At 44.2% G+C, this 14,056-nt stretch overlaps 1 protein-coding gene across 6 annotated transcripts in view; it reads left to right on the top strand.

Moving 5' to 3' along the window:
- Positions 1 to 14,056, top strand: part of ASTN1 (astrotactin 1) — a 303,122-nt gene that overhangs the window by 158,811 nt on the left and 130,255 nt on the right. For all 6 annotated transcript variants that reach the window (XM_058700150.1, XM_058700151.1, XM_058700154.1 and 3 more), the window contains exon 8: positions 3,104 to 3,188. In XM_058700150.1, coding sequence (XP_058556133.1) covers positions 3,104 to 3,188 — 85 coding nt within the window. The remainder of the gene's footprint in view (positions 1 to 3,103; positions 3,189 to 14,056) is intronic.

Raw genomic sequence — 14,056 nt, 5'->3', positions numbered from 1 at the left:
GATCCTTTGATGAGATTTGCACCTCACCCCTTCACCTACAGAATGGGGAATGAGGGAAGGCAGGGGCACCATGCAAGTTACCTCAAGGCATTTGACCTCAAGGGTAGCAAACACAAATCAAGTGTAGCCATTTCCAGGCCTTGCCTGGATCACCTCTTGGTGGGTTTCTACTCTCTGGCAGTGTGGTGGCCTGTGCGTGCCTCCTGCAGGGCACAATCCATCCCGGTTGGGCACCTCTCCGTGGCCGTGACACGTCTCTCCATTGGATTCCTGTGAACACCACCACAGAGCCGGCACGTCATGTGTTCCCCGCCATCTGTCACAGCAGATGCAGAGACTGTAACACTTCGAGCTTAGGAGGGCATCCAACACCCTTGTGGGGTCTTTAAAATTCACAGCTAACAGTCGGAGCTTGTGCTCGCATGAAACCCCTCTTAAAGTCAAGATTTAGCATTTGGTTGCCATAGCAACTTCCCTCATCAAGTCTGAACTCCTTTTCCGTGTAGATGGCCCAACTGGTTTTGAGGAGGAATACAGAAGGGGGGAGTTTGGTGGGTTCCGGAAATGAGGATCGTTTGAGAGGCAGATTTTGGATATCCTCAGACTCTAGCCTGGTATGTTTGAAAATGTCTCTGTTGATCCGGCTTTGGGCCGCATATGACATTAGACGGAGGGAAGCTCTATCTGTTGTCGGCAGCGGGTCCCCACGTGGTAATGAGTGATGGAACTTCACAAGGAGATAATGACTGTGAAGGCAATTTGAGAAAGGTGAATGTACTCTACAAATGGTAGGTATTGCCATCATTAGGAAAATCAGGCTTTGCTTGAACTCTCAGTTGTTACTGCATTTATTTTTACATGTTTTGCAGTAACTAGATCTCGAACGTGGAAGGACTCCCTTTTTGGTCAATCCTTAAGTCTAGGGCATGGCCTCTAGCCAAGACCCTTCTAAGAGTCGGAGTGATGGGCTCAGCAGCCTCATGAGGTTACTTCCTGTTTTTCAACGTCCTACCCATGCCTGATGTCCATAGGGACAGCTGGGAAATGATCTCCTGAAGGGAGAAGCCTGTCTGTGAACTAGACCCACTAGTTGCCTTTTATCTCTGCATCTTGAGAGTTGGTGGTGGTCGTGTTGTCTGTAAATTCAGGGCAAAATTTGAAATGATATAATCAGTTTTCCATTTTGCACTGTTTATAAAATCCCTGCTTATGCGAATAAACAAAACAAAACAACAGCAACAACAAAAAACCTAACTTTGTTCCTACCCTTGTGTGGCTTATAGTCTAAAGTCCATGCTTTCTTTGGAATTGGTAAGATAGGAAGGCTGACCCCTTAGTAATTTTCTTCTTTTATGATCCTCTGGTACTTGCCTTCTTTATCTTCCTCTCTCCTGGAGAAACGTCATTCATCTGAAAGCTTTATTATCATTTCCCTGATTTCTAGCTTTGTTTTCCTATGTTCCACTCCTAGCTCCCTGACCATTCTTGGACACAGCTCAGCACCACTGAAGCCAGTAAATGTGAGCCTATTGTGAATCTAGCCCACGTGGAAGCCTGAGTTTCCCATACAGGAGACAAAGTACTAACCTCATACTCTGTGTGGACACCCCCTAAACTAAGAAGTGAACTAATTGTCACTCCACTCCTCAGCACCTTGAGCTAAACAGGTGTGGGGGAAGAGAATGGGCGTTACCTGTTACCTGGTAGTGGGGCCCTGATGGTCAGTAGCTTATAGGCCCATCTGGAAAAGAAAGATTAACCTTAGATCCTAACAACAACAACAACAAAAAACTCCTTCCTTTAGAACCTACCCAGTCCCTTCGCTCTAGGGGTCCCCCGCGAGGTGGGGACCCCTCGCTTCATTTTTATTGTTTTTTTTATCTTGGAAAGCAGAAAATCATACTCCAAGCTATGTATATCCCTTTTTAGAGTCTCTTCCTAGAAAGATGAGGAAACCTTATGTCCCTTGTCTTTTCAAGGCATGCCACTTTTACAATTTACAAATGGTGGGAAGTCATACCCTGTCCTTCTACTACCTATGAACTAACCAGCCAGTGACAGAGTTCACACGAGTGCTGCACTGGCTCCGGTCTCAGCAGTTTAGGGATACACAGCATTGCTTAAGGATTACTAATATAAGGGCACAGCAGCAAATGTTTCCAAGATCAGTACTAAGTGGAGCAATGATTCTTAATCCTTGGGGGTCTTGATTTTGCTTGTAAATCAGAAGAATGTTGTGGAATCCTGCCGTGAGGAGATGTGCACACACACACACACACACACACACACACACACACACACACGGTGTTGCATACAGTTCCAAAGGGGTTGTGGACCGCTTGGTATATTAACGGAGTAACTAATGGTAAGGAAGCATAGTAATGTTCTAAACAAATATAGAATTGTGGATGGTTCTTCTGTTTAAAAGCGCCAAAATAATTAGCCATTTTCATTTAAAAACAAAAACCCAGAGTTCCTAGAAAACCATAAGAAGTATAAGTGACCTCCTCTAAGTATGTCATTGTTCTATGGGCTAATGGCCTGGCATGGTGTGAATAAAGGTCCAGAGATGGACCGTCATAAGCTCAAATATGAACTCTGCCATTTATAAGTTGTCTCCAGATCCCTCAATTTTTCTGAGCTTCAGTTTCCCCTATCAGCATAGCAGAGCTAATAATACCTACTTTTCAAGTTTCTTAGAAATATTTGATGAAATACATTGCTTATGTGCTCTTTAAATACTTATTGATCACCTAATATGCACCTTGCAGTAGACTTGGCACTGAGAAAACACGGTTGAAAAAGTTCTTTTGCTCAGAGTTCTCGTTCTTTGTGTTTACCGAGCACATATAGTAGGCTCTTTGCAAATGTTAGATTCCTCCACTAGAGAAAATTAGCACGTAGTGGAAAATGGGGAGATTGGGGGTGTGTTCATTCCGTGGGCAGTAGAGATGGGGATGTGTGACATAATGGGATTTATGGTTTCTTCCACACCATTATTAGAGTCTGAGTTTAATCTGATCGTTTCACGTTCATTTTCTCAAACAGACATGTTAATCAATTCCTTCATGTTTCTTTTCCTTCTTCCTACCCTGCTTCTAAGGGGAATGCCTTTGCTACGAAGGTTACATGAAGGATCCAGTACACAAGCATCTTTGCATTCGGAATGAATGGGGCACAAACCAGGGGTAAGTGAGGGGATGGCAGATGAGCCGGTTCCCAGATGTCACCCTTCTTCATGCAGACAGGACGCGGAACAATTGCGTGTAGAGGAACGGAGCTAAGGGGTGGTTATATTCTGAATAGCGAATGGGTAAAAATGTCACCATGCGTTTCCATATTTATACCATTCCAGTGACGTCCGTGTCATCTTTTTCTCCATTTACGAGTTCAGAGATGATGCCTCTGACTCGCAGCCCCACAGCCTCCAGCTGGGATCTGAAAATCAAGCTGTCCCTCTCCTCCTTTGCATTCTACCGCCAGCCACCAGGATTCCACAGGCAGAACTTAGCTGTTGATTTTGTTGGAGACACACGAAGCCACACAGACTCCCGTGGAGCTCTCCCAGAGCTCAAGGGGCTTTGTGAGACTGACGTGAGGAGACACTCGTTTTCCCCACCACTGTCAGCAAGGGGGAAATGTGGGAATGCTCCGTACCAAGTAAGGGTATTTTGCCCGGATCCCCAGTAACCATTTCTTTCAGAGACCTTTGCTTTCCCCCAAGCACACATGACTGTGATAGAAGTTATCTTGTCTTGGATTTTTCTTTACATTAAAAAAAATTATTGTGATGAAATACACACCTCATAAAACTTACCATTTTCATCATTTTTAAGTGTACCATTCAGCGGCATTAAGGACATTCGCATTGTTGTGCAACCGTCACCACTGTGCGTCTTCTCTTGCTTTTTAGAAGCAACTTTCTACTTTGTCTTGGGTGCTGAGAGCTTGCTTGCTTTCTGCGTTGGCTCCCCCATGGAGCAGAGTGGATAGAGAAAGGGGTCGATAAACACTAACTAATAATAGCAGTCGATGGAACAGGGAAAACTAGAAAGAGATCAAGGCAAAAGCCATCTGAGAGTGATTGCTTTTCTGCTGATTAGAAATGTGTTTGCAGCCTGACAGGGTAGAAAAAGGAACCACCATCATTTCGCACATTGCCATGGAGGACTCATATTCCCGGGGTTGATGATCAGCCCCCTCTGTGTGATTCTGAAGAGACCAAGCCTAGAATATTGAATGTAGTTCTGGACTCTCAAAGCAATAAATATGGAGACAAATGGGTGAGAGTTTGGAGAAGAGCAATAAAAATGATTGAAGAGCCCAAGGGAGTGATTTATGACAAAGGGTAGAAGAACTCAACTCAGAGAACTGGCCAGCTGATGACTAAGTCAAGGCGTGATAGATGCCCATCGACGTTAGAAGAGGGCAAATGTTCTGGAACGGGTTGAGGTTGAGGAATAAGGACAAGAGGGAATGAAGTTAGGGAAAGGAAATCTGAGTCACAGGTCAGAAAACTTGAGGAAGTCAAAATGCCATGAAATTTTTCTGTTAGTGAAAATGAAGGATTGCTCTGTTTCCACTGAACCTGAGATCGCATCGGAGAGGCTACCCCCCACGATTTGGAGGAAGGTGTTAGTAGAAGGGTAAATGCACATGAGGTAGCGTCTTGTTGAAAGATGGGTGGGGAGGGCAGAAGGCTTGGCTGATAGATGTCAAGCGGCGTATGAATAAAAGAGTGCCACTCGCTGTTTAAAGTCCCCTTAGTCCCCTCACTCTCTGACCCCTGACACGTTTGCATAGTGGATGGGGAGCCAGGATATTAGCTTCTGTGGTGGCTGAGCATCTCGGTTGGCTAGGATTCTTACTGAGTAAAATGTTGTAAAGGGTGATGGATAACCAGCTCTCTATCTCTTAGCCTGCAAACTTGCTGCTGAAGAAAACAACGACAAAATATCATTTCGCTTTTTGCCCTGAATGATCCAGGCTGGCCCTCTGCAGTGATTGGATTTGGTGGCCAATCGCTCAAGCCTCCACATCCCTCGCCTTGCAGACAGATCATGCGAGGACGGGCCTGGCCTCACTTGGTAATTGCACAGGGTTTGTCGTTCCCTCTGGCTGCGTGTAGAGGCAGTCTTAGGATGTAGACGAGAGCCTCCAGGGATTTGGTGGAGGCCCCACGTTGGTGTCATTTAAAATAAGACAGGCTAAAGCAGCGAGTCGCAGACTGACAGGAACATTAGCCCCAGGAAACAGACAGGGAGACCTAATCTGTCATTTCCATCTCTAATTTCCATTATTCTCTGATCATCACTGTCTGCGAGGTCTCGTTTTGGACACTAATAAAATAATGGAGCAACTGTTAGGAGGGAAAAAAGTGACTGTCTTGGGGATAATGGAGCCAGGAGTGATAAGCAGCATGCGTTTATATGTATATAAAAAAGTGCCAGACAAATGACTGCATTTTCCCCGTAAAATGACAAGATAAATGAAAAGTGGAGGATGCCATACATCTTGATTTAAATCAGGGCTCTGATGCCACGTTTCTCCGAATGATTCTTGCAAAATTAATCGAAATTGATTTGAACGTGAAGTCTGTCACTTGAGTTGAAACCTGCCTGACAGATTGCCAACTAATGATACGTATTGGGGTATTATGGAAAAATCGATGGTGGGCCTCATTTTCCTGAATATTTAATGTTCCAGAAGGTGGAGATAAGCAGCGTGTGTGGGTATTTATGTTTTTCACCTAGGATCCTTGTATTGCGTATATAAAAATGGCTGAACATTCTTTTGAAGTAGAACAAGCAAATCCCAGGCCGGTAATCTTTAAAATGAATTCCCTTGTGAAAACTCTAGGCTAATGTATAAGGGAAAAAGTAGCAATAAGCATCCGTTATTTCAGGCAAGGAACAAAATGGATTAAGGACACAAATGCAGAAAATTACAAATGGATGATTTGGTGAGGCAGAGAAGTTAACACCTGTAACTTCACCCAGCCTCTGCCTTATGCTTTGGTTTACCTAGACCCATGTGTGGCTGCGCGTGCACCTACGTGCACGTGTGTGTGTGGTGAATGTGCATGCATGGTGTGCGAATGTGTGGCGTGCGCATGTGCATGTGGGTGAGTGAGCGGATTAGTGTGTAGAAATCCTCTCACTACTGTGCAGCGTCATTCATGGTTCCAACAAATATCTCCTCCATTACCTATTGTACCAGGATGAGCTAGATTGCTAATTATAAGAAGATGTGGTCTCTGCTCTGGAAGAACTAATAGTCTAGATAGATAATGGGCACATAATGAAAAAATTACATTCAATTCTAAGACCTATTAAAATAAAGGTGTGAGCAAAGGTCCATGTGATTACAGCTTAAGGGGTGACTTATGTGACACCTGAGAACCGAGAATAGGATTTCGTGGAGAAGTTAGATTGTGAACTGTTCAATGTAGCAGCTAACATAGGTAATTCCGAGCAAAGGAAACAGCATATGCCAAGGCGTGGAGATACAAGAAGCATGGCTTTTCCAGGAGTAGCAAATAAATAGCCCAGGGTAGCTTAAGAATGCAGTTAACAGAGACAGGAGAAGAGGATGATACAGTAAGGAAAGATTCACTCTTGAAGAGCTCTTGCTTTCTAAGGTTTGGGACATGAAAGTTCCATATACGTGCCCTTAAAATTGTTAGCAGGAGGGAGAAATTCCAAGGTGTCTGTATATTTGGTGGGATATTCCCTCATTATACATTATCATTCTGGGTCCTTCAAAATAAATTAAAATAACCCTAAAAAGAAAACAAAACAACACGCACACGCACACGCACGCGCACACAAAATGGAACAAACCCACACATATCCTCTTGAGACTATCTAAATGTGTATTTATTTATCTGGATTCTGCACGTAGAACATAGTCCTAAAATTATTCTGTAGATAAAGTTGTCAAGATCAAACAGCAAAGAAGGACAGAATAGGGCACCATATATATAAGGCACGTGAGTCAAAGGGGTTGCCAACAACCATTCTTTGGTGACTCTGGTTCTACCGAAAATGCCCAAGGAGAAGTGAGGCAGGTTGAGAAATGTGTGAGTGGATCCGGGTGGTGAATCTAGTCACCGTAGTGCACCCAGGTGACAGGATCAGGTCACAAGTTGTAAAATTGTTGAACTCATTACACAAGAGGCTCCTGTTCAATAGAAGTAAAAATAGCTTCAAAAAGATTTAAACGAAGTCATGAATGACAGATTTCTAATGAGTTACTAAAAGAACATGGGATGTTTGAGGTTACATTTTTGGTCTTCGAGGTTGGCAACAAAAATCAATCATTTCCTGCCACAGCATCCCGGTGACAGGGTTGTCCAGCAGAGGACCCAGGATAAAAGGGTCTTACCCCCAGCATGAGGCTTTACCATGCCTTCTGTCTAACCTGTATGAATTCACTAAAAAACCCTCAGCCTCCTATCCCTGTGGCTTTATAGATACAGCCAGAGACTATTAGAGTATGTATTTAGTATTTGTTTGCTAGGACAACAAGGACAAATGGAAAATTTTCACAGACAAGAAATGAAACCAATAAATGAGGCTGGAGGAGGCAAGAGAGATTGATTTACATGAACACATTAGAGGAGGGGAAAAAAAAACAAATTTATTTAGCTACTTTGGAGATTATTAAGAAAGGCTATCAATAGTTTTTTGTTGTTGTTAAATCAAAAGTGTGCCCAAGGGCTTCTAGATACATTTTTCAGGACACCACATTAGATAAAATTCATGCATTTGAAGATTCCCTGTAAATAATAGCCTGACTTCTTATTCTGGCATCTCAGATACAGAGGGCAACACCAAGGAGATTTCCCACTAAAGAACCATCACATACCACTAGATTTCAATGCTGAAGGGTTGTGATCGGGTGATAATTCATGAGAGGGGAAGAGCCGGCAGTAGGAAACGAACAGGTGTTTCTCTAAGGCTGTAGAAGCCATTGTCAGGAATGGCCCTGCTCATCAGAGCCTTCTTTCACTGGCTGCTCAAGAGGCAACACGTTCACCATGGCATCCCCAGATAAGAACACATGTGTGCGTGCTCTCTCTCTCTCAAACAGCCCACGCTGCCTTAATCTGGCCTTTCCATTGTGCCAGGTGCTTACTGTTCTCTCCTATTTCTACCACGTCTGCCTGCTGCACCCTCCCAAGAGCGACTGCCTGGGGATTCTAAATCCATATAAGGAGCAAATGTCCCACCCTGTAGAATCCAGTTTCCTTTTCAAGCCAAGAATGAGGACGGTGTCGGTCATGGTTAGCTTCAGTCCCTCTTTCTGGCTCAAAATACATCCTTGATGGCAGTAAATGGGAGGGGGGCTGCCCAAATGATGCCATTGGTAACATTTGTCTGGAGACAACTCTCAGTACAATGACCAGAGCTCAGTGGAGAGGATGCCTCTGCCTCTGGGTTCTAGGTATCGAGCAGAGACCAGGCTCCCCCGATTACTCAAAATGATCCCAAACCCACTCTCACCTCCTGACCACCTAGAACTGAGCAAAGACCTCCTCACAGCTGTCTGACAGAGGGCCACTGCTCGCCCATTGGACGGCAGCATCTGGGATGCCGACGTGCATCTCTGATCCCAAGTCCCGGTCTTGGGCGGTGTTTGGCCTACGTTGACCTGCCCAAAGTCTCTTCAGAAGTGACTCAGACAGAGTCAGACAGTCCTGGGTGACATACAACATTTCCTGACTTCCCTTTGTCCATTTCTAGCTCACTGTCTGGCTTTTATTTCCCCACCCACGTGTCACTGATTTCTGTGTCACCAATGCCCCATTCGCCTTCCCCCACCCCCTCAGACAAGATTTCCAAGCCAGCCTGGTACTGCTCTTTGTATCTCTGGGTGCGCTCCCCCCCGCCCCCGCCCTCCCGACCACACTGTCTGTGCCAGCTCCTGTCACTGCCATGCCATGCACAAATGGGATTATCTCCCCATTAGCTCTCTTTTTGTTCTCCTTTTCTCTGTTTCTCTGTGTGTGTGTTGTATGTGACTCTTTCTAATTATACCTAACTTATTCACGTATTCCTGACAAGGGTTCCCAGTGTTTGGACCCTTATTTCTCATTCTTCTTTTCTTCCCTCCTTTTTTCTTTGCTTCTGTCTCCCCTACTTCCCCCAGGAGTCGATGGAAATGTGGCTGTCCTTTCTCCCACCCATTTCAATGTCAAACAGATCTTCATCTTAGCTCGTAGAATTCAATCTAAAGCTCCTAGTTTCCTCTCTCTTTAGAAGCCTCGCTGTAACCTGATTCCAGCTGAAATATTGTCCATGGAAGGAGAACAAACCCCTCCCTGGACAAGCAGGCGGGAACTGAGCAATTGAACACAGATCTCCACCCGCCAGGACCCCCTCAGTCAGGTGTAATGGGATCGGTTCCCCCACTCGGCTTGGGAAACTGCACCTCGTTCTCGGGGATTTTCTCAAGTGAAAACATGTTTGACTTGACCCATTTTCACAAAAAGCGTGCGGTCAGTCCGCTGAGTACAGTGCTAGACTTTGTACGTTGCAGATAGACATCTGGCTAGGAGAGCAACCCAAGCCTGAAACCTAGCCCGTGTTCACCAAGGCAAGCAAACCCTGAGACAAAGGCGATGTTTGTCCAGATGGGCCCCTTTTTCTAATTTGCACAGAGGCGCTTAATGAGCTGCGCTGAGCCTGGCTGTGGTCGTTTTAGGTGGTGCCCTTTGCTCCCCTCTTAGAGGCAACGGTAACCTTCTTGGTTACTTAGGATGATACAGAAGCAAAATACGTCATTAGTAATTGACTCCCCAGTGCATCTGGGCAGCTTATATAAAATACGGATTTCTGATTTCTGCCCCTAGAGATTTTCATTTCACAGGTCTGGGAGAGAGTCCACAATCTGTACCTACAAAAAGTTTCCCCAAATGCTTCTGAAGCGCAGCCAGAAGCATTTCTTAATGCTTAAGTCTTAAGACTTAAGAACCCTTCCTGAGCTGGAAGTGGAGTCTCCAGACCCCTTGGGAGGGCACCCTCTTGTCACTGTACCCACCCCCTGCAATGCAAGTAACGGATTTGTAGACTGTGGCTGAGTGCATCCTAAAGGATCCTTGAATTTTACTGATTGGGAAATAGCCAGAGAGGTGAAGAAACTTGCTTAAGGTTACAGAGCCGGTGGCCACACTTGACAGTGATGGGTGGGTATTGGAGCTAAGTCAGTCAGGTAAATATAGGTTTCAAAGGGAGTACAATGTGAATCGCATAGAACACCCTAAAGGTCAGTTACCAGCTGTAGATGAGAGGTGGACGTTCTGTGCTCTCCACCAGCTTCTCCGAACCCTCCTCCCCCTGGGACAGAGGGGCCTCACTGTGCCACCCTTCCCTGAGTGACGAGCGTCTGCAGTCGCCCCCTGCTATACTGCCAACCCCCTGGAGGAGGGTGTAGCTATCACAGTGTTCTCTCTGACTAGTCCAGTCACGGCACCAAGAGACTTATTTTAAACAGTGCCGGAGGCGGGAACACTCATATTTCCTCCAACATGACCACCAGGGTGAAAAAAAAATCAACCTCAATTTACCCTCCCATCTGCTCAAGAATGGAAGATAAATTGTTTCAATTTTATAGAAATGAATGTTTTATGTCTTGCCCATGCTTTCCAGATAGTGTCCTGAATTTATATATTCTACTGAATGCATGGCTATTTTCCACTAGGAATGCTCGCTGGACCTTCAGCTTCCTTGGGTTTTGGTCTAAGAATACTAGGTTTGAGAGTGCTGTCATTTTCCCTGGCTTTGGAGGTCTTGGCTATATATCTTTTTTTTCCCCTCTAAAATAAATAGAAAAAAAAAATCCACTCATTATCCCATGCTCAGAGAAAACTACCATTACCATTTGGGCACATTTCCTCCCAATTTCTTTTGCTATGCATCAAAAGTTTTGCTTCCCACTGCCCCCCTCGATTCTGTATATATTTTTGTTCTCTTTCATAATTTAACAATAAGCATGTATTACTCTTATAATCACAGAATTTGGAGGAAAAAAGATAAGGAAGGAAGCTTTAAAAGTATCTTTGTGGTACATTACTATTGTCAGGACTTTTTCCACGAGAAAGTTATTATTATTATTTTTTTAATCAGAGAGTGCGGCATAGGGGAGAGGGGCAGAGGGAGAGAGTGAGAGTTTCAGGCAGGCTCCATGCGCATCATGCAGCCCGACACAGGGCTTGATCCCATGACCCTGGACTCATGACCTGAGCTGAAATCAAGAGTCAGATGCTCAACCGAGCCACCCAGGCGCCCCCATGAGGAAGTTACTCTTAATGGCTAAACCTTCCATTTTAACCTGATTTTAGAGGAAAGGAGAAAGTGGTTCAGGGTCTAGCATTCTGGTCAAACTCTAATAAAACATTTCTGTAGGTCTGGATAGCAAAGGGCTGGATGAACCCCAAGCAGTGAGCCTCACATTCAGCACAGTGTTTAATGCAGTACAACTTCAATGTCACTGAAGACGTTGAGCCCTCGCATAATGCTGATTAGTAGCTGTGATAATGCTGGACTCAGTGTTTGTTTTTTAATATCACTAATCTTGATAAAAATCCTACAAACTGGTTAAGAGGTGAGTAGTTAGCAGTGGTTATTCCACCTACAATTTCTGTGAAAACAATTTTAGTAAAAATAATCGTAAGGTTTATTCTTCCTAGAGAAGTATTTTTGGATTCTTACTCAGACGTTCATCCTGTAATATCTTTTTGAAATTTTAACTTCATGTAATTTCAGAAACTGGAGAGCAAACATTTTGTCTCTACGTATTTGTTTTTTGCCTTTTCTTTTTATAAAAGGGATGCATGTAACTGGTAGAAAAATTAGGGAAAACACACACACACACACACACACACACACACACACACACACCAGTAAAAAGAAGAAAATCCAAACCACATGAAGTACCATTCCCTGGAGGGAACTCATTGTGACCTTTTGTTTGTTTAGGTATATTTTTTTAACAAAAATTGCATCATATTGTTATAGGTCTTGCTTTGTTTTACACACACACACACACACACACACACACACACACACACGTATGTATAATGAAAATGGTGCCTAGTATTATTTGAGACTCAATAGTATGATGACCAGAATCACAGAGTGGTAAACAGAACTGTCTGATGCCAACATCTAGGCTCTTATTAAACCATGATGTAGCTTAACAATTGGGATAATCTTTTTCCAACCTTATAGGCTCCTTTCCATCAAGCTTATTAACCATTCCACAAGGTTTTCCACACCAAGAGTAGCATTATTTGCTTGGGGAGATACAGCCAAAATCAAGCTTTCCAGTCAAGTTTGCCCTTTGGATCCAAGACCCTCAGATGTAGAGGGCCCCAAATTTCAGTTGTGCAGGACCTTGGACAGCTGCTCAGAGCCCCAGTGCCGCACTAGCCTAGTTAGCCCGGGAAGTGGATGATCCCATCAGCTGCCCATACCACAGTTCTCAGCATGGACTTCCTCCCATCCTGACGTACAACAGGGACTCCTTCATTTGTAGCCACAGGAGAAGGGTGACTTTAAATGGAGTGAGGTCTTGCCATTGTGGGATGGTCATAAATGGGAACACAGTCTACACTGAAAGCAGCCCATGTGGAGTAGAATTAACATCAGTGCCAGGGAGCCATAATACTTTGCATGCCTGGTGTTATAGTACTCCCCCCACACTCTGCCCTTCAAGTGCTATAGTAATAGAATTGATATTAATATTAGTAATAATAATAGCTGACACTTCCATAGTCCTTGTGATGCACCAGCCACTCTTCTCCATATTTTTCTTGTACCAACACATGTGATTCTCATCTCAATGCTATGAAGTAACTACTATTGTCACCATTCTATAGGTGAACCTCTTGAATATTGCAGCAATATTGAGAGTCTCATAAGCAAAAAAAATAAAAAGAAAAGAAAAAGAATCTTGGTCCCTAGAGAGAATTTTCTTGCGTCTAATCCCTCAAGAGCTAGAGTCTCGAAATGAAATGAAAGCCAGAGAGAAGCCACAGTTCAGCCTTGGGGCTCTAGGGGCAGGGGATCCATGAATTGATGTCTGGATTAAAACAATGGCAAGTGTGTGGTCTGTAGTTAAGTATCTCTTTCAAAATGATGTAGAGTCCCAGGGAAAGCCACAAGTCACTAGAGGGACCTTACTGGAGACCTAATAAACACAGTAAATGTCATTGGCTTCTTGCCCAATCCAGGTTTGAAAAAGCACTCAGACACATCCTGGGGGCCCCAGGCTGGTAACTGTCTGTCAGGGGCAGGCATCTGCTACTGACTAGCTCTGTGCTGTGGCCAGTGTGGAACCACGGCCATGTGTTCAAGTCAAGATGGCCCATTACTATAGCAGGGGACATGGCAGAGCCTGTATGGATCACATTTACTCATTTACCAGCACAATCGAGGGAAAATAAAACACCTACTCAGGTCCTTGTTTTTCACAAAGATTTCAGAGCTCTTGCCCAATAGGTCAGGAGTGGTATCTTCATGTTTGAGCCATCCATCCATCTTCCCCAAGCTACTTGGCCTAGCAGAAAGGTTGTCTGGAATATGCTCAGAGGTTTTTTCCTTCCAGGGATAGGATTGGGTATCGTTACCTAAACTTCACTTAATAGCCTTGATAAAACCATTTCATCCGTGCAGGGAGGCTGTGGGTTCCTCACTTCCAAGAGGATTAGTGTTCACCCGCTTACATTTTCAACTGTAAGGGAGGCAGCAGAGCATAATGGGAAGAGCATAGAGATGGACTCAGACACATTTGGGCTCAAATCTCATTTCTTTTATTTAAAAGCACTGCATTTGGGGCTGAATTCGTAACAGTTTTGAGTCTCAACTTCATCAGTAAAAATAAGGATAGTAAGTATCGACTTCACAGTTGTTATAAGGTTTATGAGGAAAACATAAATAAATATGTTGTACTCAATAATGCTAAATAAAATATGGAAGCTCTCAATAAGTGATGGCATTGAGTTTTGCACTGGCATGGCCTCATTTATGTTCTTTGACCTACCACCAAATGA

Source organism: Neofelis nebulosa, chromosome 15, assembly GCF_028018385.1.
Source record: "Neofelis nebulosa isolate mNeoNeb1 chromosome 15, mNeoNeb1.pri, whole genome shotgun sequence".
NCBI classification, from domain to species: Eukaryota; Metazoa; Chordata; class Mammalia; order Carnivora; family Felidae; genus Neofelis; species Neofelis nebulosa.
This window is presented reverse-complemented; position numbering and strand designations above follow the sequence as displayed.